The 27,164-nt window shown below is 38.9% G+C and overlaps 1 protein-coding gene across 1 annotated transcript in view; it reads right to left on the reverse strand.

The window, feature by feature from the left end:
• The window catches only part of LOC149279036 (desert hedgehog protein A-like), a 33,259-nt gene extending 7,635 nt beyond the window's left edge, over positions 1-25,624 (reverse strand). The window contains exon 1 of the mRNA XM_089501491.1: positions 25,325-25,624. Within this exon, the coding sequence (XP_089357617.1) occupies positions 25,325-25,624 (300 nt within the window). The remainder of the gene's footprint in view (positions 1-25,324) is intronic.
• Positions 25,625-27,164: the final 1,540 nt, after the last annotated feature.

The raw sequence follows: 27,164 nt of genomic DNA on the forward strand, positions 1-27,164 counted from the left end.
CCACCTGAAACCAGGAAGATGTTTCTTAAGCTCTGCAAATGATCGTCTTTCTTTGTATCTTCAGTTCCTGAATAAAAGAAGGGCCATATGTGAGTCTTCCAAATTGGGAAACTAATGCAACTTGGGAGCTGAATCAAACATGACTGCAGCTTGAAGCCAAGTTCTTCTTATGTTGGTAATGTAATTGAAGGACTGTCCAATAATAAGCACAGTTCTGCTTGATTCCTTCAGTAAAAAGCCAATTTAGAGGCCATAAGGGAGGAGACTTCTGCAATTCCCTTTTACTTTCTGCTTTATCAAGCATTAAAAGCAGCGGCCCCACGGCCTCTGCGGTTCTGAAATGGACTTTACTTAAAGTCTGGTAGACACATTACTCCCAGTAATGGAAAGTAAAGCAGGGTCCACTTCAGGAATTCCAATATGATTTCTATGAAGTACATCACCCTTCTTCACCAAAGATGCTCTAAATGCCAACTTAGCAAAATCTCTGAACTCAGAGTCTGATTCCATAGCCCATCTAGAGGTAAAGAGCTTTGGTAGGAGATCCATGTCCAGCAAATTAACTCTGGCCGTTTCTAAATTGCTTAAATTCCTTTTCTCGAAAGAAGTTGCTGAGCATTTCCTCACACTACTAGTCAATGTCAGGGAAACAGTGATGGGAATTAGTCAGATTGCAAGGGGTTAAATGAGGAAACGTAGAGAATACTCTGACTCCAACAAGCCTTATACCTGATGTGGAGAGTCTGTTTACGCTGCTCAAACGAGCAAAACAAACATTTATTTTTATGGTGGCCTATCCCATTTTCTCAAAAGAGCAGGAGGAGAAGAAGAGGATGTGAAAAGCTTCTCAGAAAAATAAAAAGGAGAGGAATGCTTTTTAAGTTTTTTTTTAACTGGAACCACTTGCTCTTCAGAAGAAGGATTGGTCCCTGGCAAGGATGCCTCTCTTATGGAGCCTTTTAACGTTCTGGAGACTTCCTCTAGGAGAGACATCCATCAAATCTGTGGAACACAGAGAGATGGAGTTCTCCAGTAGCATTGCCATTTTAAATCTGAGGTGCTTTGGGGCTTCCGTGCTCAGCATGGCTGTACCGATCACATGATTGGCTGAGAGGTTGTGCATGAGCTTGGCAAGTTTTTTTATCAATCACATATCATTTCCAGTCTCTCTTCTATGTTGTTCTCTACCTAATACTCAAATTTTCTCTTTTTAATCTTTATAAATTTTTTTGTCCTTCTCCTGTTTCCTTGCCGTTTCCCCTCCATTCAATTTCCTTTCTCTGTTCTCCCCTCCTGTACTATAACAATGCATGTTTTCTTTTGCTGACTGATAGGTGGTTACATTTTCAAACTGTATCCAGTTCTAGAAAATGCTGTGCCCAAGTCTCCTTTTTTGTGCCCCTCCTCCACACAGCACCCACGGGCACAGCCAGTCATCTCTGGTATGCCAGCTCAACAGTCTGTGCCTTGGGACATTCCTGCCTTTCTCTGAACATAGCTGCTGGCACTGAAAAGTGTTGTTTGCCTTCCTGCCCCTGGCCTTTATTTCTAGCATTTCCATCCATCTATTTACCACCTGACAATATTCTGTAACAGAGGCAAGATTTTCAACAGAACTAGAGGTCAAGGGGAAATGTTGCAAGAATCCTGTATATAAATACACAATTGTTGTATTATTTATTACAAACAATATTTTTTTTTACTTGAGACACAAAAAATCCTAAAATTATTGATTTCGGAAATTATTGATTAAGGACCGTTGGAGGAGACTGATGACACCATGTGTCACCCGAACAGGCTGGACTGCCATAGGAGCATAAAAATGACTATGACTATGCCAGATTGTTGGTAGCCTGTGTTGTAATTTAGACAAAAATAATTTAACATAGATAAATAATGACAAATAATGTCTGCTCTGATGAGCTCTCCTCTCTCTTCTGCTGCTTGAAGTGGGCAAGAAAGTGGCATGGCCATACCTCAAGGTGGAGGTAACTCGGTATTGACCTAATTGAGGCAAAAGGTGTGTGGAACTTGGGTGTGTAGGCCAAAAGCAACTCCTCTGTAAATAAAACACATTATTCTTCTTCTTAATGCCATACTGTGTTACATCAGGACCAGTCATTGTTTGAGAAAATATGGTATGTAGTTACTTTGTCCCATTATTGTGGCACCTAAGCCGTTAAGGCTATCTCAGTAAACCATGTGCTCAGTCCTGTCACTCCTAGTGGTTTGAAGCATACGGCTCAATGATTTCACTTTAATAGCTGGTGACTAATTAACCAGATTTCCATGTCAATTAATGTTTTGGAATGTGGAAAATTTAAAATCTTTCAAATGTTGCTTCCTGCAGTTCTCCCACTTTTATATTTTTTTCCTGAGACACCCCTCTCCCACCACCAGCAATGTAAACCACAGCTGCTTTCACATCACCTCTCGGCTATCTCTTATATAAATTACCAAATTCCTTTCAGAATCAGCTCAGAACACACTCTGTAACAATGCTGTACCCAACTAGCTTTTATGTGACGGGCTAGTTAAATATTAAATTAGTCCTTCCATGTACTTCTTCATCTGATGTTTATTCAAGCTAAGGGATTACACAAGTGGTGTCCTCTCAAGGACAACAATCACCATCCAGGACCCAAAAGTCAATGGTATGACTTGGTTATCTTGTGATTTCTTCCCTGATAATATCCTCAGTGACCTAACAATGCATTCCTAAGGCTTCAGAGGAACATAGTCTGATATTCCGGGTCATTCTATAAAAGTCAATCTCACGCAATACCTTGATTCAGAACAACAAGAGCTGGAAAACTGCCTTGGTTTTATTTTTATAATCCTGCTGTAAATTGAAGTGTACAGAGTGGAAATGGACTCTCTATCTCATGTTAGTGGCATTCAACATACACTTCAATTTAAAAGATGTAAAGTTCCCTTTCAGCTTTCAGGACCTCAGAGGTTTCTTCTTCAAATGGAATTTTACAATTATAACACATTCAGGATACTTTATTCTGAGATATCATTATTTATGTATCCTAACTATTGCAGACATTGGTACAAAAAGCACATTATTTGTTCTAGCTCTGTTGGATCAAACTAAACACAGGCTCTGGTATGTAACTAAAAATCCAAGTAGGTACAGATTGAAGGTCTGCTCTTTTGCAGCTTAGACCTCATTAACAGCTTCCACGCGGCCTCCCTGCAATGCACCAAATCTGTGTGTTGGGATATGATAATACCCTGGTCTTCTCCTTCCATACATTCCATACATTCACCTAAAAACTATTCTTTAAACCGTAAAACGTCACTCCTGACCAGGCTGGGACTGGTCATCTGGACACCAACACCACACACCAATAACAGATTAGGTGCTGCAGTGTCCGGCCACATGTATTGTGTGCCCTGTCATGTCAAACCACCAGTCGGTCGCACTTACGTCATGAGATGGCCACTTGCCTTACAGGGCTAGGGCCTCCTCGTCATTGCTACATTGCCAGTCCAGTCCTGCTCCCCATGAATGTGATATCCTCCTTGCAAATGCACAGGACATTCTGTAGAATGTTTTGTTGGTTTTTTTTGTGTAAAACATAATGTTAAATCCATAATAACTATATAGATAGAAATTATGAAACATAACACAGTAATCAGTTTAAAAATAACACTTTAGAGCAGAAGGTACAGATCGAAGGTCGCGCTCTAACTACAAAGCATGCATTACTTTATATCAATACTCTTTTTATGGATTGTGAAGCAATCTCACTACACAAGAAATAAACACAACAAATTAAAGTACTCTATATCTGCCGGTAATGACTGAACCACAAAACACAAGAGTATACAAAACTGAAATGCTAGCAGGACAACAGGGCCAGGATTTTCGGTACCAAGACTACAAGGTGAATTCAAGTGATTACTAAGTGAAGAACAGAGCAAATGTTATGTTTTGCTGCAGTTAAGATATGCATTTGGTATGAAAATAAATGTTCCATGTATTATTTTTTTAAATAAAATAACACACAAACAAGATTTTAGTGCATTCAAAAAGTCACCATGAGGCCTATGTAACAGGGAAATCTAAGGATTTATACTTCCACCTCTTGTGTGATATACCTCCACCTCTTCTAGACTGCAATATTGTTTGAGCCGGACCCTCCTAACATTTTGTTTCTGTAATTCCAAATTGTTACGTGATTCACTACTTGTTTTGCTCTGTTTGCCCACTATAAAGCACTCTGGAATATGATGGCATTCTATTAATAAATACTTATACAAGGATGTCTGTGGCAGAAGGATGTACGGGACAAAATGATCAAATCTTTGGAGCTGTTCACACATGTATAACACATGATACTCTTACCACCTGACCAGGGTTTCTCAATGGTTCAATGTAGTAGCCATAGTAACATTTGTGTACCAAATAACATAAACTTCCAACAGACCTATCATGACCGACCCACCATCAAAATGACAAAAGCCAATGTGAAATTTCTAAACAAAATTCCCACGCTATATATGGGAGATCACAGCTCTTCTAACATGGGTGTGATTGCTTGCATACAATGACACTGCAAGGCACCTAAGGAGCTAATGTACACTGGGAAATGTGACCCCTTTAGTTCCCAAGGAGTTAACCATGTACTTCTTGTTGCTTTGCAAACATATAAAAACAATGGAATTACCTTCCTTGGACAAATAAAGCTACATTCACAATAAACATGTGATTCAGATTCTTAGGAAAGCAACAATTAATTGTCTTTCATCAAAAGCCCCTCAAGGAGGTTCACTGTTTGATTGTGTCTAGCTCACCTTGACCTTGTTAAAGGGGCAATAAACACACAGAAAAAAACAAAATGAAACTTTCTGTTAAGCAGACTAACTATATATCACTCTATGGTGGAAATAAAGTGGACACGTCACCAAAAACTAAAAAAAAAAACCTTAATAAATTATATATATATAATTTAACAACAAATTCATGTTATCATTATGCTACCCACTATATAGCTTTGGAACATGAGAATGCCTTAAAAATTAATAATAATAATGAATAATTAACATTATTAATATTAAAAATAATAATACACAGGTATCACAACACATGGCATTACTAGACCTTTTTAACTTGATCAAAAATTGGACCTTATTTTTGTTTAATTATTTTATTACTGAAATGCTTAAAACATCGCATGAAAATGTGTTATTTCATGTAAATTATGTCTGTCTATCTATCTACCTACCTGAATTTTGTGCCACACGATCTCATACTGAATTCTACAGTTCTACTTCTTCTTTGTGTTCAAACATGTAAAAATCTATTTTATTTGGGAATATGCATGTTATCTCTAGACTACCTAGTAAGCAAAACATCCTGTGCATGCCAATAACATTTCAGTTTCTAATTATGAGATACTTCATTTATAAAGCAATTCCTGGTGATTAAATATTTTAAAATTGATTCATGTGACTGGGTTTTTATCATTGTAATTGTCTGTTGTGTTGTTGCCAGTTTGACAATAACTCATCAACAGGTGAAGTAAATTAATTTGCTGGCGATGGTGTTGGCTTCAGAACTAGAGATACCACCATTTTTTTTCCCCACAACAAAGGGTCGTTTGAGCAGGGACCCACTCGTGTACTGTTTCTGTAAGCCTAATTGTTATGTCATAAACATGTCCTGTTTATCCATTGTACAGCGCTGCAGAATATGATGGCGCTATATAAAACAATAATAATAATTTGACATGTTAGTAACAGTATGCAGGATATGTCATAGAGTGAATAGCACCATGTAAAATGTATATGTGTCAAATTAAAAATGGCTGATGCGATCACCCTTTTCCTGACGTCTGGCGTGGTTCAAACAGTGGTGCACACTCAGAACTTTTTTCCTGTTGTCACCACATTTCAATAAGAAGCGTGCAGGGCATCAGTAGGTCTTCCTGTTGACTCTTTCCTTTCTGCAGCTGTACTTTTTTTTCTTACCAAAATAGCATCAAACAATAGAAATTCACTTTAAAGATTCTTTACTTCAAACGTCAACGACATCCATTAAAACTTTTACAGACAATTTAGCCAAAACCAATGAGTTGATGTTCAAAGCGAGTTGAAAAGTATGTATTGATGTATTGGTGTATATTACAGAAGTGAGAGGAAATGGGGAGCTAAAGTTGCAGGAGTATATTAGAAGAGTATGACAGGATGTTGGAAACCAGTCTGGGGTGGAAAAAGAAGGAGATGATGAGCACTGATAGTAAATATATATATATATAAAGTAATTAATGAATGAATGTAACTGGGAGCTTGAACAAAGTGTTGTACTCAAACATGTATGTTGGATGCAGGGATCATCATAATGAACACAATAACTGAGGATAGAATTTAATTTTCCCATTTGATGTCCGCAATGGTGGAAGGAAGCACCTTGGGTGATGAAGGCTTGGTTAATTTACAGGGCAATTATCTATGGAAGATAAAAAAAAAAAACAACGAGACAGAAAGTGTGAGAGCTCCAAATCTAGGCATTGTGGGACAGAGGATGATATTCTGGTAAAGTGCATTGACTAATGACTGTTGGTAAAATTCTTACTTTAAAGGTTCCACAAACAACAAATTAGTATGGACACAGTGGTAATATTAATGCAGACTACAAAATTAAATCAGTTATAACACTCTCTGAATTAATTGCGAAACAGATAAAAACCTTCCAAAGCTATGAAAGTCCATAGACTGAAAAAGACTAATGTAAAACCCAGCACAGCACTATAAGTGGCGTGTATGATTAAAAGGAAACCTGAAATCTAAAGAAAAAGTGTGAGTTTTTCAACCCAGTTACTTGAAAAAACTGAAAAGTTTGTTTTTGAAGAGAATTTATCCTGGATCTTTTCTGCCATAGAAGTAAAGTATTGGATCTCCTTTGACAATATAGCATTAAACCTTACTCTGGCAGTATTTGGCATCACCGCACATGGATTCATACCGGACAGACACTCGATAGGTGACAGTAAAGGAGAAAACAAACCTCCCTTTCTCAAACTCCAATAGCCTTTTCCTTCAATGACATTCCCCTGTGTATTTTTACAGTACAAATATGTGCTCTTTTGGGATTTTTACAAGTTGCAAACCCACAGGGAGCATAAACTTTGTACCCTCCAGTACCTGGCCAGGTAACCCTACAATATCTGCCTAGATCATGGTCAAGCATCTTGAGGACACCCAGCTGTGGTAGGACATGACTCCACTGGTTGGATTGCAAATGGAATTGTACTCGTGTAGGCTGCATAAACCTATAGTTTACATTACGCTGAATTAACAGAAACCAAACTCTAGAGTTTTGCTGATAAAATGGTTGTCTTCCCAACACAAATCATCAAATAAAACCATAGCAGAGTTACTATTATGTATATGTTGAAACACACATAATAGACCCAGAAATGTTTAATTTTTCCGTCCATTGAGAGAGACTCTCTCTCTGGACCTCTGTTTGTGCTAAATGTGGAGATTGTCTAAAAATTCTGTATAGCTGTTGCATGTTTGAGTGGGTTTCTGTTTGCAACCCAGCTGCAGTCATCTGAATAAACCCTGTTATGTTTTACTACTGTAATGTAAAGTGGCATCAGCCCCTCCTATTCGGCCCCCTCCATATATATGCCATGAATCCCGCTTCCAATGAGAGGGAAAGGCAGAATGTTGATTGATGTTGATTTTTCCCAGTCATTCCAAAGCACAACAATGGTCTTTGTTATTTGTGACTTTGTGAGCTACCCGCAGGTTTTGTCCTCTGGGTTCCAAGCTACGTTTCACACATCCTCTCCCCACCCTCCCTCCCACAGCCAGAACGTGCAGAGATGAGGACGTTGACCCTATGCTCCCTATAGCTAACACCCATACTAAGAGCTGAAAAGGGGAGGGGGCCTTAGACGTGCCAAGGAAAAGGGAGGAGAAACATTAAGGAAAAAGATACAGATGGAGAGGTGAAAAAACAACACTAGAATAAAGTTCTAATCTATACGTTAATAAAGGCAGTTATACCCTTAACTTGAAGTAGAAAAAGGTCTCAAAGTGTAATGGTCTTTGGACTCATTGCCAAGCTCAAACAATAGTCATTTTCCATTCTGCAAATGACTTAACAGGGTGAGAATTTGCCAGCGCAGAGTTCAGAAGCAACATACCAGCAAGATCCCCATCCTGCCCACAAAGGAGCTTTTCAGAGACGTCACTGCTCTCAGGAAGCGGGGCAAACAGGGAAAAGGGCAACGTGGGACTGGAGAGAAAATTGCTGTGCCCCGAGTGCGTCCTTCTCTTCTCCCCTCCTTCTTCACCAGGCACAAATGATCCCTTGTGGATACCTCTCCCTTGCCAACCTGAACTTCCTCACCCTGTAGAAACGCAGCATCATTCTATGACCGGTTCTTGCACAGGTCAGGCTGTATAATACACATAGACTCAGGAAACACTTGTCTAGCAGTACAGACAGTACAGTATAAAGTCGGTAGCTTGAATATAAAGTTTACATTCCCAGCTCGAGGTTCCACAGAAGCTTTTCAAGGACACTTCACCACAAAGAATGCCCACATTTGACTTTTAAGTCAACGATATAAAAAGTGATTCTGGGGTTATATTTACCAACAAAACGGTCAAATGGTGAACAGGCACCTTTTCAAACTTTGCACTAGAATAGTTTTTTGGTTTTTTTTATACAGTTGTGTACGTACAAAAACAGAAAAATAATCCCTACCAAATAGATATTCAATGCTCCTAGGAGGTTACAGCCTGTATCAACGCAAAACCACTGCGTGAGATGGCAAAAATAGACCATCAAGGTACATCATCTTTGCACATGTCAGTCACGAAATTACTAAACCCAGACCACTCTACAGTATAGTTATCTGACAGACACACATAACAACTCACCTGAGCACCTTTCAGCTGAATGTGAGAGAGAAATGCATGAAGTAGCAGACTACTCATTCTTTGGTTTCGGTATTTTCTTATTGTGCTGTGAATGCCAGCAGAATTACACAGAGTACTCTAAAGAGGTACTCAACAGTTTCAAATCGCTCTGGGTGACTGTACATGACATTCAGAGCCTATAAGATGATACTTGGGACCAAAAGATTTTAATAACACTGTATAAGCATTAAAGGCAACTGGACAAAAGGCAGGATGCCACTCATTCTAACACCCATTAATTCATTCATGATATTGGGACCAGATTCAGAAAGCAGAACGTGGCTCCAGGTTACGGGTCTATGGCAGCAGCTTAGGTGACTAGGCAGACAATCAATCACCAGACGTAGATATATGTACACTTTGCTTGATCCATCACGTGATTGTGGCCACTGAATCACTGCAATAAGCAAACCAATACAATGTACATAGAGATAGCGTATTTGTAAATATAGAGTGTATTGCCTGAAAACAGAAGATAAGTCAGGGCTAAAAACATCTATAACGTAAAATCAAAATCACTACTCTCAGAAGGCTGAAGCACGTTTAAATGGTAGGGCTTGAAGACAGTTCAATTTGTGACATATTTAACCTTCTATTCTCCTAAACTACCATCAAACATTTGTCCGGCCTGTACCTTCTTTATTGCAGCAGATACGTACTGTAAAGCAGTTTCTTCATGTTATATAGTAAAGCTAACTTTTGCTCATTTTAAATAACAGATAGTCCCTGAACCTACTGCCAGAAAAGCATAGTTTTTTTTCATAAAAAAGGTATTTTGTGTCAACTTTTAATATTCAGAAGATGCACTGTATCCTTGGTGGTCCTTACTGGTAATCTGCAAATGGCAACTGTGATGTCTTGAGACTTCATGTGACTCTAGACCCATTCTATGAATTTGCTGGCCCACTAAAAGGTATCACTCGATGCTATTTTATTCCTTCTTTCCTAGAATAACTGATGTCCTTATGATAGGTTTCACAGTACATAGGGTTATAACTTATAAGCCATTACTAAAACAAGTTTAAACAAGTATAGTTTTTCTCTCTGTCACATAAAATACATTTTTGGGGGGGTGAGCATGTGTATGCGAGGAGCGTTTGGCTGCACCTGTTTTTTAAAGTAGTATCTTTATCCTTTTTTATTTTGCAACAATTTTTCAAATTATTAGTCATTTCAAAAAAGAGGAAGAATATAAACTTGCTTGTTCCAAAGATGCTGATTATGCAATAATCCTGGGAACATTTTAAGCACGTCTTATTACAATTAGCGTATTGTGTCATGCTTGTAATTCTTTAAATTGTTTCTTTTTTGTTGTTAAAAATACATTTTGTCCCTCTTGCCCAAGGCTATCATGCTTACCGAGGCCTCTCTGAATGGACGCACTAGGAAATTTATAATTAAAAATGTTCGGGGGTTTAAAAGGGGGGTGTCTCCTTCACAGCGTTTACTATATCTAACTTAACTTATTAAGTATACTTAGATATTTTGTTTTTTAATCCCTTTATTTTTGTTTTCTTTTTGGAGGGGGTTCTGGCCTTCAGGTCAGGTCAAGGTAGATTGAATCCCAAGTTGCTTGTTTATGGTTTTGATATGGTGAGGGGTACATCTGTTATTTCTCTTAGGTATGTTGCCAGTAAAAAACCTAGACACTTTAATGTACAGCTCTTTAATGTACAGCTCAGGGACAGACATGTTTAATAACGCCAGCCTGAGCGATGGAGTATTGTAAAGGCACTATTTTCCCCCATGTACTGGACTTATTATTTTTGTACACATGTACCGATCATTGTATATATTTTTTAGCTCATTTTGATTGATTTATTTCCAAAACATTTAGTTTTTACAGTATACATAGCAGATTTTTGTGAGGAAAAAAAAAATGCCAGTGAAGCTGAGTCCCTGAGGATTTTCGGGTGGTGGTAGACTTGTCTATTGGATGCCATCTTTCTTTGAACACTTCAATGGTTCCCCTCTTTGTGGGGAAGACCAAGAAAAACCGGCCCTACTGCAGGAAGGAAGGGGCTGCACATTCCTCTATAGAGCGCAGTACCAGAGGAGGATTTACACCAAAGATTATTCGCATGAAAGCAAAGCACCACAGAATTCAATAAAAAAAAGAATTTAAGTGGAATTCTAATATATTTGTTTTTTTTTTAATTTGGAAATACTATTAAATAGTAATTCCTGTGCTGAATAGTAAAATGCAGGATTGTGGATTGCAGCAAGTTCACCTTTAGCGTAGTAATGTCATGTCATTGAGTGCTACAGCAAAATACCAGGCTTATTTGTTGCATTTTGGAATTTTTGAATATAGGATCTCATTTTGTTTCAATAGTACCAATTCACTCCAAAATGAGAATTGTTCAGTGCCAAAATGGCAAGTCTCTCCTACTATATATTATTCTATGTTTCCAAATGAAGTAACCTAGTGATGCTTCCATACACATAGCTGCACACATGCTCCAGTCCATACATGCTTTAAGACCACTACATATATAAATTGTCATGAGATTGGAATAACAATGTTCACTTAAAACATAACTTTTATTAAATAAATGTATTAAGAGGATGAGTACTTTGTAGAACATAAAGAAGGATCAATGTTACCATTGGGAAAGTAGCATTTGGTATTATCTATGTGTATGAGTGGTTTTGTGTGCCAGAAAATGATAGCCCTTCCTAAAATCAAAAAGAAGAGACCATGGCTATGATAAAATTTAAGACATAAAAAGGTGGGAATATAGAGGATTCTCTATATTCTACTTTCCCTGACAGAGCTGATCCTGAATCAGTGAGACTCTGCATTATCCGCCATTAGCACATGGGAAGTGCACATGGGAAAAACAATGCTGTTTTTCTATTTTTTTTTATTTTAGGTAAAATTTTAAATGTCTGCTATTATCTGGCTACTTACTCATATTGTTAACTTATTTAATAAAAAAAGAAATGTAATAAAATAAAGTTTTATACGTTTAGTTAGTGGGATTGGACAGTGCTTATGGATGCTGCTGGTGCCTATACTGTGGGAGAGAAAGAAAAAAGGGCAGAAAGAAGTGGTCGCTAGAATGGCAAGTGATACCATTTTTTACGTAAATCCTTTTTATGTACCGTATTGGCTCGGATATAGGCCATCCCCGTATATAGGCCGCACCCTAAAAGTTTGGTGCTTTTTTAAAGAAAACGTTTTTTTCTTTAAAAAAGCACCAAAAAAACATGCTGCCACTCTGTCTCTCCCCCCCCGAGATATGCTGCCACTGTCCTCCCCCCCCCCCGAGATATGCTGCCACTGTCCTCCTCCCCCCCCGAGATATGCTGCCACTTCCCCCCCCCGAGATATGCTGCCACTCTGCCCCCCCCGACTTACCAGAGGAGACTCCCGGGTGTCTTGCGGGGCCGGCGGGGGACATCTACGCAATACGCGTATACAACTTCCGGTGCCGGCACTCAGCTGATGTGCCAGCACCGGAAGTTGTATACGCGTATTGCGTAGATGTCCCCCGCCGGCCCCGCAAGACACCCGGGAGTCTCCTCTGGTAAGTGTTGGGGGCAGAGGTAAAATGCATCATGCGGACGGTCACCGACTGCAGCGATGCGGGTAAACAACCTCCGTAGCCAGTGACCATCCGCACGATGCGCTTAGACAACCTCCCGTGCCGGCACCCCCCCCGGGGAAAGTGCTGGCAGGGGAGGCTGTCTGAGCGTATCGGAGAGTAGGATGCAGGTCCCCTGCACCGCTGCGGGGGATCTGTATCCTAACCCTGCCCGGCGCCCGGGACTGCATGTCCCGGGCGTCGGGCACTAGACCCCGAATATAGGCCGCACCCCCACTTTAAAGACTTAAAGTGGGGGGGAAAAGTGCGGCCTATATTCGAGCCAATACGGTAATTAAGGTCTTCTTAATCATTTTATAAAGGATAAAGTTTAATGCCACTTTAATTCTCTTTGTTACATAAATAGGCAATCTGTTTAATGTTTATGATGAGAGATTTCAGTTATGCATATTTATCACAACACAACTGTTTATCACAACTGTAATTCTGATTTAATTATTTTCTTAAGAAGGCATTCTCCTTTGAAAATCAATGAGTAATGTTCTTATCTGGCAAACCCCTTCCTCATTTCTCTGTTTATTTACTATCAGCACCTCCTTCCTTACCTGTTTAAGCAGCCAAGGTGCTGGATAAAAGAACCTAACCTACCACAACCCTGATCAAAGGTCAAGCTTGCATTTAATCACATGGTATTAACCCATAACTAGAAGCAATACAAAGAACCCTGATTTAACATTGAAACATGAGTAATTCCTAAAGAGGAATTAATACACCATACACCAGCATAGAGCAATTTCAACAAATGAGAATAATAAAAAATGTTGCCTTCATAGCTTTTAGCATAACAAAATATCGTATATTCCAGCATATAAGACGACTTTCTAACCCGCAAAAATCTTCTCAAAAGTCGGGGATCGTCTTATACGCCGGGTATACTTACTTACCTAGCCGGAGATTCCCCACGAATCTCTAGGGGAGGGGCGAGTGGAGAAGCCACCTCCCCTGGGCCGGTCTTCAGGGCCGCGCCGTGCAAGATGGTGATCTCCCCAACTAGCCCTGGGGCTGGTTGGGGAGATCACGACCTCCCTCTAACTAGCCCAACATTAGGGAGCTCGCGGTCTGGCACTTCAGACCTCGGCTAACCTGCTCCCTAATCACTACGCGCCGGCTATTGATGCCGATCTCGCGGATGACGTCATGTCCTGGCGCTTAGCATCAATTGCTGGCGCATAGTGATTAGGGAGCAGTAAACAGAGGTCTGAAATGACAGACCTCACGCTCCCATGACTGGATGGAAGAAAGAAGATAGAAGATGAGAAAGGTAAGAGATGGGAGAAAGGGGTGTCAGTGCAGTGTATGTGTATATGTTGGTGTGAAATGGTCAGTGTATGTGTATGGTCAGGTGTGTGTAAGAGCAGTGTAAGTATTTGTGTGTTTGTAAGCTGGTGTGTGTGTATATATATATGTGTGTGTAAAGGCAGGGGTGTGTGGTGAGGGCAGTGTATAAATGTGTATGTATGGACAGGCATATGTTATATATATATATATATATATATATACACATACTATGTGTGTGTGTGTGTGTGTGTGTGTAAGGGCAGTGTATGTATGTATATGTCTGTATAACAACCAGCCAATCACCGGTAAGGTAATTTCGCTTGCCGTGATTGGCTGGTTGTTGTACTGGGTAGAGGGGTAGTCTTATACGGCGAGTATAGCCCAAACTCTATATTTGAACTGGAAAAGTTGGGGGTCGTCTTATACGCCCAGTCGTCTTATACGCTGGAATATACGGTAAATATTATTAACCAGTACTATTATTCTGGGTATATTTAGTTTAGAAGTAAGGGACCATACTTACCCTTACACACTCCAGTGTGCACCAATAAATGACAATGAACAAGATGATTGCTCTCATGGTATACATAATATATGTATATATATATATATATATTCCATTCCCACCCCTATGGGTGGTATGTGTCTTCCTCAACCCCGGGTCCTCTACCAGAGGCCTGGGAGTTTGAGGGTTCTGCACAGTATCTCAGCTGTTCCTAGCACTGCGCTTCTTCTTCGTAGAGCCTTCAGATGTCGTTCCTGGAATCTGTTGGAGCCACTCTCCCAGCTTAGGTGTCACAACCACGAGTGCTCCTATGACCACTGTGACCACTATGGCCTTCACTCTCAACATCTTCTCTAGTTCTTCTTTCAGGCCCTAGTGTTTTTCCAGCTTCTCATACTCCTTCTTCTTAATTCTGCTGTCACTTGGCACCACTACATCTATCACCCCTGCTGTCTCCTGGTCCTTGTCTACCACCACAATGTCGGGTTGATTGGCCAGTACCTGCTTGTCCGTCTGCATCTGGACGTCCCACAGGATCACAGACCTGCTTTTCTCTACAACCTTCTGTGGAATCTCCCATTTGGACTTGGGAGGATTTAGCCCATACTCTGTGCAGATGTTCCTGTACACAATGCCAGTGACTTGGTTGTGCCATTCAGTGTACGCTGTTCCTGCGAGCATCTTACACCCCGCACCTTGAGTCCTGTCTGGTGCGGTAGATGCCTGCCTCTACGGATCTGGTGCTTAGTGTCTCCTCTTGTGCTGCCATTATAAGTGTATCAATGCTGTCTTTAAATCCATGTGGTTAGCATTCGTGTGTATTAGAAAATGCTCCTTGCTTCCATTAAAAATGAACAGCTACAATTTCTCCCACAGGACATTTGAAGGATACCACTTAAGCAATGCAGGCATGTATTTATCTCATCCTGCATTACAGAGGAGATCTGCGTTCACAACCCTTTGTGCTTTGTATTGAATATAAAAATATGGTTGAATGGCCCAGTTTAACTTTAATAGATCTGAACAAAATCTCTCCAACACACTAATGGGGTAAGAAATGTAGCCTACTTGCATCAGTGGTCTAGTGCCCTTGAAACTCACTATGCAAATATACACTTTGTAGAACAAGTAAACCCTAGATTGACTCATAAAAATCTTATGTTAAGCATCTCTATGAATTGAGGCTGCCAGTCAGTATTATTTGTTGTATGGCCTCATTTCTAACACTCAATCTTCTATTTTTTCCATGCAAAAATACATATCTACTATACATACAAATAATTCAGACTATTTTGTATACGTTAATTAACAGATTTATCATCGTAAAAGACTCCAAAGGAAGCCATCAGACCTATCTTATTATAATCTAGTATGTATGCTGAATTCACTGAAAATTTTGCCACAAGCTACCATCAAGCCTTATGTTTCACCAGCGACTATCTAGTGTTTGTGGCATACTTTCTACGTTGTGACCTTGTCTGGCTGCTGCATACAGTTTTGTCAAACTGGAGCATGTGAACCCATTTTTCACTTATTATGTAATGTTTGTCATTAACATCTTTCACCATTTGGTAATTTTTTTCTGAGCTGTCTTTATACATAAGCTTCCATCCCATGGGCCCACCAGTCCCACCATGGCTGAGTGAGTGGGATGTGGACATTTGTGCAACACTAGCCCTCCGTTTGCAGACTATGAGATCATTATCATGAAGGTGATAAGCATGCCACCAGAGCCAACACAGACCTCACCTCCAAATTAGCTATTGCTGTAGAGGGGACCTAAGGGACAACTGCCATCTACCCTAAAGGTAAACCTTGGCCCAGGGCAGTTGCCCCTTTTGCCCTGCATTAAAGATGGCCCAGGTTATTTTGATTGAGTTAATATATAAAACCACAAAACACTGTCCTCAACTATGCCAGGACACATCAGAACTGGGGAATTTGAGTGGGAGAAGAGACATTCCTCATCTCAGATTTGCTTTATTGGAAGATTAACACAGTCAATATTATTCTCACAAGGAGTGAGTTGGTAATATTTACAATAATCATTCAGATGGGCACACTGAATAAAACAGTGAATATATTTTAGCTTATCTCTCTTCCAACATTAGACACAGATGTTAATCATAATATACTTAATATGCTTACTAAGTTCTACAATTTCTGGACAGCTTCTGCGCCTCCAAGATGACATGGGTGCACTTTAATGTTTGTCAATTTTCACCTATACATTATGATTCCAACAACCCTAGAAATAGATCAGTGGATATTTTTATGAAACGCTAGTCCTGTTAGCATAGTACATACTATAGAAAAATAAATGACCAATTGGTCCAACTAGCCTGACAACCTTCTAATTATTAATCTTTTAGGATTGCTGTATGTATGCTCAAAGAATTCCTTTCGTGAATAATTTATGTCAAGCATTTCTGCTGCTGATATAATTCATAATATCTGTTTAGTAACAAATTACAAAGTGTGTTCGTTGGGTTAAAGGTGCAAATAAGTTTTTATATAAAATAACAAGGCTTGGAAAGAAAAAGGAAATGGATGAAAGGCTTTTCAATCACTACTTTAAAATCAGACAGCTCCAAATATGTCAAATTAGTTTGTAATCTTTGTTAGAAAAATTTAATCTATTGTCTTCTATACTTCTAAAGAATTAAAGATTCGGGGGTAGTGCAGACAAGCTTCATAAGAAAGTGCTCCATAATGGTCAAATGAATCAAAATATTTATTTTTCACTTTTTTTAAAATGTATCTACATTTTTGCCATTATAACATCTAATATAATATTTGTGTAAGTGCATAATTCTGGACACTCTGTATAAACCAACTGCAAAAGTCCCTCAAGCCAATACAATGTGGCAGCCACCAAGGAGCCTGCAGATCACACAGGTAAGAGGAGGTAGACAGATCAAGGTGTGCTCCTAGAACAAGGGAAGGGGGGGGATTTGTGTTTTCTGAAGGGGGGAGATGCTTTGCGAGTTCAAGGAGTGCTGCAGGGTCAGCAAAAGTTTATCACCCATAAAAAGAAAAAAATAAATAACACTTCAGAATCCTTGAAATAACTGCCATTCCAGCGAGCTGAGAAGAATGTAAGTCGGGACCACAGGAAAACTATAGGAAGATTAAAAACATAGTTTCTGTTGACAAGATGTCATAAAATGAAGCTTCCAGGTCTATCCAATGAGAACAACATAAATATTGTAATCTGCAGACACTAAGTACTATGCTTAGTGTGTATGGGGCAGGTTAGTAAGTGGGGAATTATTTAGATAGGGTTAGGTAGGGTTAAAAAATAAAAACCTAAAACAAAAATAGAAAGCTTAAAACAAATGAAAATTGTATAGGAATATAGAGTGGTTACCAGATCTAACCAAATATATTTTTGGCATTTTATCCCCATTTATACTAGGTGTGTATAATTTATATATCAGTAAATCTCTGGAAAATAAAAAAAAAATTTAAATCCCAGTTTTTAAAATTGTATTCAGAAAATTATGTTTTACTTGTTTTGACTAAACTAAATAAGAAATAGGTAAATAACAGTTCAAGGAAGACATAGCAGAACCACAAAAAATAGTACTGGTCAGTAAGGGGTTAATGTCCATCAACTTAAAAGGACCAGTCACTCTTTGGAACTCAAATCCTTCTGCACCTCTTTCATTCATCTATGTTTTGTAGGAGCTCGGAATGTTTGCTGAGTATGATTGTATCGAACTGTTCTACAGATTTAAAAGTCACAATAATGTTAATCTAAACACAGAAACAGAGTTTATAAAGTCCTTCCCCCAGCCACGCCTCTAACCACACCCCTAAATAGGGCACTCTTTGGTCATTTAAAATGTGGGATGTAGTGCATTTTTATTTACTGATCTCTGTTACCATAGAGATACCCTTAACACTACACAGAACATTGGGGCACATGAACAAATAGAGACAAATTCATCTATGGATTGTATAAGGATGACTGCTATAATATAAATAATAATATATATTAGCAATATGTTAAAAAACTCTCTGAGTATTTTGTTTGCAGATCTGCAAAAATGTGCGTGTAATGGCTTTTCACAACAGTATACACTCTCATGACTTTTGCATATATAGGAGAAAATAGTGAAATAAAGCCACACATGTTCATTATTACCTATATTGTTGCAGTCACAGCTACATTAGTTTAACATAAACATCTGATCTAAAATGAGTGAGACACCTTCATCTATTCCACAGAAATCACACAGGACAACCTGGAAGTCTCTCCCTTGTGTCTGTAGGTAGTTTTTCTTGTTTTTTTAGTACAACACTCATAAAGTCAAAGATGTTAAACATTAAGCCAATGAATCAGCTTTATACAGAATAAAGGAAAAGTTCAAAGAGTCATTTATTGCAGGTAATAGCACATCAGAACAGAGAAGTGACCAGGTGTATTATTGAGGCACATTTCATGCAAATAAATCCAAACACCCTAGACAACAAAAACATAAAAGAAAGAAACTGAAAAAGATATTGTCCTACATCTTGATCAACGTTTAGCATTCATACGAACAAGAACGTCTAAGCAAAGTTGCATTAGACAAATCTGCAGCATTACTAGTAATCTGGGAAACTGGGATTAAATACAGCGGCATATATGCATGTACCAGTAAAGTAACATTAGTAGTAAGATTACCATAAGGGTCTTCGTATTGAGAAAGGTTCAGGTCCGCTAAAGCACTACTAAGATAATAGAATATTTTAAGTGAGAAAAAGATGTTATTGGTGTTGCCGAACAACCCCAACAAAGCACCGAGCGTTTAGTTGATTTATTAAACTACATAGTGTAGTGTAAGTGGCACGTGATTGAAAAATGACATGTATTATGCTAATTCTTATATACTAGGATGCAGTCAAGTATTAAAATCAAACTAAATATGAATCAGTTTGATTTCAGCTTGCTACAGCTTCTGTTACAACACCAGGGAATCAGCTGGCTCATTCTCTAGATTGTAAGCTCGATTGAGTAAGGCCCTTATATTACTTCTTATAACCCATTATACAGCCCTGTGAAATATGATGGCGCTATATAAAACAATAAATAATAATCATCCAATGTGACCATGTTTTGATGGCGATGACCTTCGGTGGTTACATGTATAAAAAGCATAATATTTGCAAAAACCTATAACTGATCAAAGTGGGCATACCAGTGCCGCCGTATCAGTGACATGTAGCATCACAAAACATCACATTTTTGGAAGTAACATATACTTCATACAGCTATATCACTGCTATCATACTCTCCGGGAACATTCATCGTTGACTAAACTGCAGTTATAACAGTTTTGCCTGTAATGAGCAAGTGAAGCTAAGGAACATGATGTCCTGTCACTCAAAATGATAAATTATATAATGTTTTTCAGCTGTACCTCCGGAGCTACACTCGCTACATTTGTTTTAATCAATTTAAAGGCAGTGCTTAGTTTTTACCGTTTGGGCGGATATCTTTTTATAGCAAAACTTTCATCTCTGGTGCCATTGACCTTCGTGCTGTTTCTATACAAGCAACTGTAATTACAAGGTCTAGAAGCAGCGAACCATCGATTGTGGGTTCTAATACATTATATTGAATCAATAAAATGTCTCTCTGTTTATAAAACATTTGTTTCTGAAACTTTTTGTCTTCCACGTGCCCCTCAAGTGCGCATATACTACCAACTCTTTTCTGAAACTTTTATAGAAATTATTTACAGTATATTCTGTATTATACTGTATAATAATCTATTGTCTTGAAAAGTTTATGGACGTATTTAATCCTGTAAATTCTAAAGGAGCAAGTAACACTAGCAATCGGGGATTATGTGTCCAATTATTTCTTTAAAGAGTTCTTTGCTTGTTTTTTTTATGTTATAGTTTGTGAGGTGTAACTTAGACATGTAATAAATTACACTTCAGTTGATTTTAGAACACATTGCACTTAATTGGGTTCTAAATTGCGGTTGACGAGTTATTGTTAAGGCTACTTAGGAACATCTGCCAGGACAAAAGTATTATTGCATGGGTGCAGGTTACTGCCTTATACGGGGAGTATAAAACCCTGATGGCTCATACCTTGAGCGGATTTCCTGGTCACGGTGGCACTGGGGGATTACACACGCCACCCAGCGCCGCTCTCTAGTGACGTGACTCACACATTCCCGAGAGGATCACGAAAAACCTTGATCCTATTTAAACCAGGAGATTGGAGGTGAAGCGATAGAGAGGGTGAAAGAAGGGCAGATATGAACCCCATTTGTATGTCTGCATGGGAGGGTGTTAAAATACTTTGCTCAAGGTATGGGGCCTTTTTTTGTATGTGAGTGTGATAGACATACGTGTATCCAGTAATAAAGCAAACTATGAAAAGATTTTCAATGTAGAATCATTGTTAGATTTATAATCTCTCTGAACACAGTGCACCTTTTATATGAAATTGTATTAGGCGTAATGTTCAAAGATCATATGTGTTTAGACTTAATTCCATCAAGAAAGGCGTCCCCCCATATGAAAGACGATAATGTAATATCAGCTTTACTACCATCCTCCGAAACCTCAATTGTTCAACCAAGTTGGGGTCAGAACTGAAGAGGAGCATGGATTCTTCTACAACCTTTGATGTAGAACCACAAACATCTCGCAGGTTAAACAGGGCTGTTATGCAACAAACCATGTTAAGCAACTGAGACAAAGTAAAACTCAAGGACAATAAATTGTCATGCCACCCTCCTTTCTCATCATGGACACATTGGGACATTTTTGAAATTATAGCAAATGAAAAACTGTGAACATTAAAAGCAGTGCTCACGCAACCTTTCTGATTAAAAAAGTACTTTGTGTACCAAGAGTCATTGACACCTGAATGCATATAACCACCTACTGGTAAAGCCACTCCAGTTACAAATCATGGTGACCCAATGGAACGTCAATCACTTAAATGAATAGAACAGTGAAATTTTTACAATGACAAACATAAATTATCAATTTAAACTGATTTCTTCATAGAGTTTTGAGAAATCACCTACATTGCATCCCACACCTCCCATTCAAACAGCAACTCAACCTTATCCTACTCTTCCCAACAGAGTCCTGAGTTGCCAACTAAAAAAGGGCATAGAAAACCCCCAATTGTGAATGTTTTTAATTGTGACGTGTTTCTGTTAATATAACACAAAAAATGATAGCTGTATAGTGCCAGCGGGAGAGTAAAACCGAAATGAGTTACTGTGTGTATGTTCCAGTGATGCAGGTCCAGGTGAGGCTGAGGACAAGACTGCACTGTTTGCTTGTCTCAAGGCCATATTAGCATACAAAGGGAAATGGCAGGTCAGCATTGTAATCGAGTTAATGCAAATGAACATCTTGAATCTTCTAGAGATAGGGTTTTAGTAGATTTTTAACTCTTTCTTTACTTTCATTTTCTTAAAAAAATGGCAAAGACACTAATACTTCCACTTGTATAACACCCTTAGAAATAATCAAAAGAGAATACGTAACATCCGAACCCATTGGAAAAAATGGTACTGATTCTTGTTATTTTGTCTAAGAAAGAGGTGGTCCTGCTAATTCCACTTGCATAAAAAAAAGTAGTTTCAGGGCAGGGCATTCTGAAACTATTATTATCTTTTATTTATATAGCAGTGGCAGATTCAGCAATGTTGTATAATGAAATAATAGTTAAACAAACAGAGATAGGAGGTCTGGAAGGTCCAGATCACTAGGGCTCACAAACTATTACAAGCATTTTGAAAATGCACTTAATATGGGCATATGATCATTCCACAGAAGTGGTATGTGTGACATCATTCAGAGAGGTGGATTTATTTTGTGCCACATTCATTGGAAACCCCACATGCACACAACTACATTGTGACAACAGTGGTGCATTTATGGTGTGATGCCCTATGCCCGACACAGGGTGGTATCTCCAGTGGCCCCGAGGTATGGTGAACAGAGACTCCTCTTTATCACTCCACATGCCCTCATGATATGCAAGGAAGACATACTATGGAGACCATCTCACCTAAGCACAAATCTCGACGATGCGAATGAACCCTTAATGGGGATCTTAAATCTTTCCAACCAGCCCATTAGGCAGAGACACACTGGAGGGCCACCACCACATGGACTTGTTGGCTTAGACTGGTCAGCCTAGGTTAGAATATACCACTAAGTGAGATGGCAGATAAGAACCAGCCGGCGTAGTTGGCCCTGTGTACCCTAAATGCTAATTCCTACTTGTTCAACAGCTTAATGCTAAAATAAGTATGAAAACACAAAAACTAAAGGTATGCTTTTGGAGATATGATAAAAGTAACATAATAAATTTTACTATATATAAAATGTTTATGTTAACATGACCGAATGCCTTCTATTTTAAATGCGGAATGTGCTGTGTTCGATTTTAATGAAGCAAGTGGTCTAGTCTATACAAATGTATCTACCAAAAACCAAACACCAATTTCTCCCATGCTTTCACATGATTTAAAAATACAAACAAATAAACAATAAAGTAAGTTTCCTGGTAAAACATATGATGAATGACCGCACTAAGAACCAACAGACCTCTGTATAGCACTCCTAAATAATCCTTAAAATGTGATGGTTATTACATGGGAAGCTCAATAGAAAGTATGCACAATACATTTTCTTCCACACAATTGACAGAAGAACAGAATGAAATTGTTCCAGGCTACAGAAACAGAAAACAGGAAGAAAGCTGAAATACATTGAGATACTTTAATGGTTTCTACAAATATAATATTTACAGTGGTATTTTGTTTGTTTTAAATACATTTGTTGTAAAGATGCAATGTAGCACAATATATATTTAAATTCTTATGAAACTACAGTAGACTTCATTGATTCAACTGGCTCAAATTTATTCTTGGCCACCTATAAGACTGATACATTTTGAATAACTCAATAATTGTAGGATGACTGCACCAATATACATATATTAAAAAATCCTCATATATTGTTAAAAAAAAACAACTAATGCCAACAATGTGTCTTTTTCATTATTAAATGATGATTTCTCAGTTGTGGGAGTGCATTATGCATTTTGATCAAAGAACTGAATGAATAATATGATATGTTGTGGTCTGGCTAAATACTGACAAGCTTGGTAAGAAAATAGATATTGCTGAAGGACATCAAATGTGCTTTTCTACGTTTTCCAAAAATTACAACCATTTTTACAATAGTATTGTTTACACTAAATAATCAACATAATAACAATCTACAAAATATTTCAATAATGAAACATCTCAAACATGCACTCACACTCCCTTTGACCGCATCACAGATCAATACACTACCTGCTAAGTAGGCAATTGCCCTGAATAAACACAAATGTCAATGCAATCAATGTTTCTAAAACTTTTTTCCAATTGTTTATTAATTATTGATTTCTACGGTGATATCATATTCCGCAGCGCTAAACAAGGACAAACAGGACGTAACAAGGGGAGCACCATATAACAATTTGGACTTACAAAGTTGAGGAGGACCCTCCTAAAACCAGTTTACAATCTAGAGATGATGGCTCTATATAAAATAATAATAATAATAATAACTTCAACTAAGTACCAATGAACAATGCCCAACAGTATGCAGTGACAAGGTTAATGGTGGTCTCCAAAACTGATCCATCATGGGGACCATGTGAAGTCCTATAAGCAGCAAACTAGCACTAAAGTCATATATATCATGAAAATCAATAGTTAAAGTTACTAGTTTCTGGAAGATTTCTCGAATGCTAAGCAGAACTCTCAGTCCACACTAATCCAGAAAGCACTTCCACTGGAACTGGAAGTCACGTATCACTGGGAATTAGTTTAGATGAACTGGTGAAAAGCATCTTCTGTAGCTCATGAAATGCACAGTTATGGAAAGTCCCCTGCAGAATATGCAGAGGCTTATAATGACCAGTTGTATGTGTGATCAAGTCAACAGCAAAATAAATCAGAAAAGATTAAGAATTAAAAAAAAGCGATCTGAATTTTTTGGAAATAATTCCGTGGAAATAAGTCATATTTATATTAAAAAAAAGCCGTTTTAGGGAAAACTTCCGTATCCGGAACAATCACTTTGGAAATCAATGAAATATTCCTTCTGAATGCTCTGCATTTAGCTCTTTGACCCCATGATCACCATGTATGAATATGGCCCAATGTTAACTCAATATGTCTCATGAAAAGGTAATTTAAATGTTTTAAAAAACATTCCTTAAGAGAAACCATTTTTATGCACAACATATCAAATTATGAGAAATAATCATACTATTTTGTAAATAATCACTGATTACCATAGAATTGAAAAGGTACAATTCTCTCTTTTATTAAATGTGTGGGGTTGCACTTGTCATAAGACTTCTTGACCTCACCAAGCAGCAGGTCCCTTTAAATAGTTTCTGAATTTAATGAAAAGGGGCAGCTTGAAAGTTATTGCGGATTTGAGACAATTTGATAATTGCAGTTAAGAATGAGGATTATACAGAAATTTAGAAAGCAAAGGGTTAAAATATTTATGAATAGCACCAAGTTTTTGTGAATATTCATAGCTATTTTTTTTTTTTTAAACTTATTGACAGGGAAGGTAAAAGCTATAGCTTTGCAGGGTAATATATATATATATATATATATATATTTATAAATATATATAATGTATATGACCTCACAATGCGAATTAATAGTAAATGTATGGTTAAACATAAATAGTTTCTGATATGTAAACTCTAGACTATTGTAGTCAAATAAAAAATAATTGGTTTATTCGAGAAAATAAATAATACTACTACTAATGATAGTAATAATAAATAATTAACATTTTGCGAGATAAATATTTAACCTGTAAATATATACATTTGATAAAATAGCAATGGTTATAGGCAGAGTTCATGTTACTGATAGGATCCCGGGGGCCCCTGAGAGCAGTGCTGGGGCCCTCACAGGTAAGTACCCACCTCGCTCATGAGACGGTCAGCTCCTGTGTACTCCTCATCCTTGAATATGATGTCCGGATTGTAATTAGGGACCAGCTCCCGGAACTTCTCGGACCCCCTGCGAATCTTGCCTTCGCTCTTGCCGCTGGCACCGAGCGTCTTCTCGGGCACATTGGGCACAAACTGCTTATACCGAAGAGGCACCAGCTTGCGCAGGTATCGGCGCCGGCCAACCGGACCCCGTCCAGGACCACAGCACCGAACCGGGACCAGAAGGAGCCAGCAGCAGGCAATCAGCATCAGAACCCGGGCTGCTAGCATCTCCCTTCTAGTCACTGTATGCCGGGCATCCCGCTCTGGGCGCAGCTGCTCCAGGTAACCCGATCCCTGGGTGCCGGTGCCTGCACCAGGTGAGAGGGCACAGGAGGGGCAGGGAGTCCGTACAGCTGGCTGCTCAGTCCTAGGCACCGGTGGGCATGTGGTGAGGATAACAGGTCAGAGGGGCTATGAAGTGGGTTAAAGAGGGCTCTGCACAGCGCATGCGGTTGCCCGGGATGGGGCAGGTGCAGGTAAGTGGAAGTTCCAGTGGTTTGTGCAATAAAGTGATCAGTGAGAGGTCTGTGGGGTGCAGAGAGACATCACAGTCACCGGGTGTCATTAAACAGGGTGTCACCCACAGCTTACTGTCCTGAAGAAACTCCAAAAACACCTGTCAAATCCAGCAGCAACCAATTCTTTCTCCAGTACCCTGGGTGAACAGCGCCCCCTCGGACGCTCTCTATGTTGTGTCCCCCAAGTGATAGTTTGCCCCCTGCTAGCTGCGTACCATCTCCCACTTCTTCTCCCAGCACCAGCTATCTGCCGCTCCCCGGCCATCGTCTGTCCTCATATAGGGACAGGGACTGTGCGCGCCCCCGCGCCCCCACCCACGGGCACGCCCCTCCCGTACTCCCTCTGTCCAGTGCTTAGAGCGCGCCTCAGCCAGTGAACGTGAACGTGCTTTGCCTGGGACTTGGGACAAGGGAAACCTTTAACTATATATTAAAACCAGCAGAAACGACATCGTTTTGATGCAGTTTTAATATTCATTGCGTAGTAAAAGTTTTAAAATCAGGTGTATTAGCTTAAGTAGCAAATGTTATATGCAGAATGTACTTAAATGCCATGGCAAAACATCAAACTAAATTAATAAATTAATTATGTGAGATTGTGTTATGGAGAAAGGCTAGATCCTAGTTTATAACTAGGCTAAACTGGTGAAGGCATGAAAGGGCCCACTTGTACTCTTTGGGACCTCCTTAGACATGTGGCACCACAATGGCCTCGGTCTTGCCCTGGGTTCTCTGGGTTATCTCCAAAGTGTGCCTCGTCTTACATTGATTTGCTCATGGGATGCAGATGGCTATCTGCTCGTAAGGGATAACCTGGGCAGTGGTCATGCGATAGACTTTTCCGTGTGTCTCCTGACGCTATGTGTAATGGTGCGAGTTCTTAACACTTAACCTCAGAACTGGAGAAAAAAACTACCCCAGCTCTAATCCAGTTTGAAATAACTTTTATACTCCCAAACATGACTAGTAGCTGCCAAGCTGATTGAATCCTTTATTTGCCCCAGTCATTAAACACGAGCATGTTGAACCAGTTGGACGTTCCTTAAGCAAAACATTTGGTCCAGTGTATCACTTCTAATGGAAGGCCATTTCAGATACTATTCCTTTAGAAAAGTAGTATGACAGATATGTTGGATTGGAATTTTTACTTAGGTAAAACTTTATTTTAGATGTGATATAAGATGATATATGCCAGATGTTTGCCAGCAGAAGTTCATTTGTGGTGTTACCTTATTTATTAGTAGTTTATG

The sequence above is a fragment of the Sceloporus occidentalis genome, unplaced genomic scaffold (assembly GCF_023333645.1).
Source record: "Sceloporus occidentalis isolate IW3139 unplaced genomic scaffold, rSceOcc1.0.p SCAF_175, whole genome shotgun sequence".
Classification (NCBI taxonomy): Eukaryota; Metazoa; Chordata; class Lepidosauria; order Squamata; family Phrynosomatidae; genus Sceloporus; species Sceloporus occidentalis.